A 3,933-nucleotide genomic window follows, 5' to 3' on the forward strand; every position below is an offset into this window, starting at 1 on the left:
GGTGTGTTGAGCTTCAGGGACAAATTAAAAACTGCGGGCACTGACTTGAGTATGTCCATTGAGGTAGAAGTGTTGGCCAGATAGGCATCCAACTGTTTTGTGGTTTCGTGGACATTTCCCTTCATAAGGCCAAAAAAGTCTTCCTCCTCAGATCCAGAATGGCTACCAGGTGATGATAAGGCTGACTCTTCCTCCATGTGTGTCTTGATGTAGTCCATGCCTGCACACACACACAAAAAAAATCCAAACATGAATGAAGTGTATTTCTGTCTAGCCTTTTAAAAAACATATATTGGTTAAAATGAACCACTACCCATTATTCTATTAACAAATGAATGCTTGACAAAGAAATTATTTAAATGACTTACCCAACTTTAGCAAGTTTTTATTGCTTGTCCATGATGTGGAACTTAGGAAGTAAAATTGCAGCAGATATGAGTTCTGGGTCATTCATCATTTTTCCAAACCGCTGCTGTATTCCTTCCTGAAGAGCAGAGATCAGTGGCTGGCAGAACTTGGATGAAGTTTGGAGGCGGTCCAGCTTCACAGTTAGGAGCGTTATAGTGGGTACCAGCCATCCCATGTGGACATCCACCTCTCCCTGCAATATGTTGAGTGCCTTAGAGACTGGGCTCATGGTTGATGCATAGTCAGACAAGAAAGCAAGTTCTGCAGGGCTGAACCTGTAAAACACCATGTGAGAACATGCATAATGTCAGCATGATAAGCATAGGCTACACTATTTCAGTTCAATTAAATGGAGTAAATCATTAGTAAACAACATTATTTCACACAATCAATAGCCTACCACATCACAACTACGTATCTGCTCCATGACAAACTTACATTGGGACGTTAAGTGCAATGGTCACTGCTCTGACTGCTCCTTCTCCACTTTCCCTAATTATCCTCAGTATTCGCTCAACTGCAAGGAAGAGAGAGTTCCACCTGGTCTCAACTGGACGGATCAATTGCAGCTTGCACTCCCTCTCAATAACCTCTGCAGCTGTAGATGACCGGGAACTCTTATTCCAAAGAGCTGAGCACTTGGCAAATGCTGCACGAGATATCTTCTTGTACATAGCATTTGATTCAGCTTTTCTAGCATCTACGGTTGAGATCAAATTCAGAATATGACAGGCACAACGGTGATGCTTTGGAAGCTGATATTCAGAACACTCATCTTCTTCCTCCATCAAAGCTTCCACTTCAACACCCTCTGTCTCCTCTTCTGCATCCTCCTCTTCACTGTCATTCACACCTTTACTCTCATCTTTAGTTGAACTTCCTTCATCTTCACATGCATAAACTCGGAAGGCCTTAATAAAGTTTGAGGCATTATCTGTTGTGGTCCTAACAATTTTTTCACGGATGTTATACTCACTATGAATATCATTAAGCGCACTGGCTAACACATCATAAGAATGTGTCCCTTTCAGCCTTTTACAAGCCAGAGCCACAGACTTTCTTTCTAGGGTATCTGGCTCTATCCAGTGGGCAGTAGCCCCAATAAAACTTTGCCTATGAGCGGTCCAACAGTCTGTAGTCGTGGCGATATACTTAACAGTCTGCACTGCATTCTTCAATTTTTCTTTCATTTGCTTTGTGCACTTATCAATTCTCTCTCTCAATGTTGTACGTGACATGACTGTGTAATCAGGTTGAGTACAATGTATTAAATCAACAAACCCAGTCTGTTCTACTACTCCAAAAGGGTGCAAACCCTGGACAATAAAGTTAACCACGGCAAGGTCTATGGTCTTCTGAGATGCTTTGATGTCCTCAAGTTTTCGCTGCTTTATTGAAGAACCTCCATCAGCAAACAATGTCCCCTTCTTTTTAGAAGAAGTTGCTGCCAAGTACTCCTTCAGAAGTGGTCTGTGCTTTCTCTATAAAAGATAGTGACAACAGAATTAATACACATTTAGCATTAGTAGTATTAGTATTTAGTAATATAGTCAATCTACAACCAAAATAAATCTCACAACATAATGTATTTTTTAAAATATTTTTTTTTATAAATACAAATTTTTTTAAGGGTTCAAGAATTAATCTAAACCACTACTAGTTAAGTGCAAGTGCAAACACTAACCTTACATTTTACTAGCATATTACTTTGTTATGACTGGCAACATGTAAGTAAGTACCACATAAGCAAAAAGCTACTGTATTTGCCATGTTTGGACCCTAAAGTTACAGGATTTTAGATTTACGTTAATACAAAACCACAGTGCATACGCAATTTTTTTAGAATTTGCTAACATATGGGGCACTGAAACGCGAAACCAACATATGTTTGCAAATTCTAAAAAATGTCATGATATTGACGAAAAATAACTGTCATAGTGCAAAATTGTTCACAATCGAATCAAACCAAGATATAGTTTTGCCTGCATGCTTACTTGTGAATGTCAACTAAATACCCAATGTTGAATGGTAAAGAAGCTAGAACATATGTCCATATGTATAAAAAGTTTGAAACTTTTTTCATCGAGTCAAAACAAACAGCTATTTTAGCCAACTACGAATGTACAGATATATAGCAGTAGTTTGCTCATATCCAAAAATGTAACGTACTAGCAAGCTAGCTGCTATCGTCCCTGCTGTGCTAATAACCAGCTAATGAAGTTGCCCTGTTAGTGCTAACGTTACCACTAACTGGCTATGTTATGTTATGTTGACATCCGTTTTTCTATAACAGTCATAGCACAATTTCATAGCAAGTTTGTAACTTAAATATTAATAACTAGCATTGCATGTCTTACCTCTATATGTTTCTTCAAATTTGAAGGGGAGTTTTTAAACGCCAACAGTTCTTTGCGTTGAGGTAGGCACTTGACACATTGAAAACGCCAGGAGTCATTCTTTGAACCTTTAAATTCAAATAACTTGCTTAAATAAGGCCAGGGATGTCTCTCAGAATCAGAGCTGCAGGGCACAGGCTCAAGCTCCGTCGACGTTGTTGGCTCTTCGTCCATGTTTGATATTGGTGTCCACCGTGTCCTTCGATGTACACACTTCCGCTTGTGTTGTTTCAAAACGCGCGCTGAGCGCGTGAGTTCTTTGACCAATCAGATCTCCGATCTGTTTCAACGTGCATTGGCCAGCAACGCCAAAACGTCAGTCGACCAAAAAATGTGTATGCAAGAGATTCGGAAGGATGTAACGACACGCATTTTAATAATGTAGTGGAGTACAAAGTACAGATAATTGCTGAAAAATCTACTTGAGTAAAAGTAAAAGTATGCATTATTTTTTTTACTTAAGTAAAGTATAGATACATAAAAATGTACTTAAGTACAGTAACGAAGTACAAATACTTCGTTACATTCCACCACTGGAGCCACCACACGCACCGAGCCAGCTCCGCTGGGAGGCCCAGAAGGGAAAATATATGTTCCAACATCACAACGTCAATCCCTTCTTGGCTCAGTTCGTGCTCAGTCTGTTCCATTACCTGTTCCACAGAGGCCCTGGTCCCATATAGGGGTAGATTTTGTTACCGATCTTCCCAATTCAGATGGTTACACATGTATACTCGTAGCCGTAGATATAATATAATATAATTATTAAAATAAGGGTCAGTGTCACTGTAGGGTGCCTTTTGGTGTCCTGTACATAAATAGCTCATTTGCCATGATAACTTAACATAAAAATGACTATGAAAGGGTGTGTTATATTAGGCTAAGTTTTTATTTTCATAAAAAAAGAATTACTTGGCACTACTGATGGGCAGATGAAGCCTCATGAAGCTTTAAGCTTTTCAGCCAAGTGGTTCGCAAAAGGGTTAATTTCTGGAGGCTTTATTTGCTCACAATACCACCTGGTGGCCAAAGAGTGTAAAACAAGCAGATATATTACAGACAGTGGTGTAAAGTCCAGGGGTCAGAAAGTAAAAGTCCTGCCATATTTTTGTTCCACCCATGAACTCAG

The 3,933-nt window shown here is 39.4% G+C and overlaps 1 protein-coding gene across 1 annotated transcript; it reads right to left on the reverse strand.

Moving 5' to 3' along the window:
• Positions 1 to 385: 385 nt before the first annotated feature.
• LOC131520814 (uncharacterized) lies at positions 386 to 3,198 on the reverse strand. The gene is made up of 3 exons (XM_058745297.1): positions 2,766 to 3,198; positions 847 to 1,889; positions 386 to 683 (listed from the first exon to the last, which is right to left on the reverse strand). The coding sequence occupies exons 1-3, from the start codon at positions 2,976 to 2,978 to the stop codon at positions 386 to 388; spliced, it is 1,554 nt and encodes a 517-aa protein (XP_058601280.1). The 5' UTR covers positions 2,979 to 3,198.
• Between the last annotated feature and the right edge of the window lie 735 nt (positions 3,199 to 3,933).

The sequence above is a fragment of the Onychostoma macrolepis genome, chromosome 15, assembly GCF_012432095.1.
Source record: "Onychostoma macrolepis isolate SWU-2019 chromosome 15, ASM1243209v1, whole genome shotgun sequence".
Taxonomy (NCBI): Eukaryota; Metazoa; Chordata; class Actinopteri; order Cypriniformes; family Cyprinidae; genus Onychostoma; species Onychostoma macrolepis.

Excerpts from the sequence above, each read along its gene's own strand:
- LOC131520814 (XM_058745297.1), bottom strand. The coding sequence starts at position 2,978 with ATGGACGAAGAGCCAACAACGTCGACGGAGCTTGAGCCTGTGCCCTGC. Across the intron at positions 1,890-2,765 it reads ATTTGAAGAAACATATAGAG|AGAAAGCACAGACCACTTCT; the intron begins GTAAGACATGCA and ends TATCTTTTATAG. Across the intron at positions 684-846 it reads ATTGCACTTAACGTCCCAAT|GTTCAGCCCTGCAGAACTTG; the intron begins GTAAGTTTGTCA and ends GGTGTTTTACAG.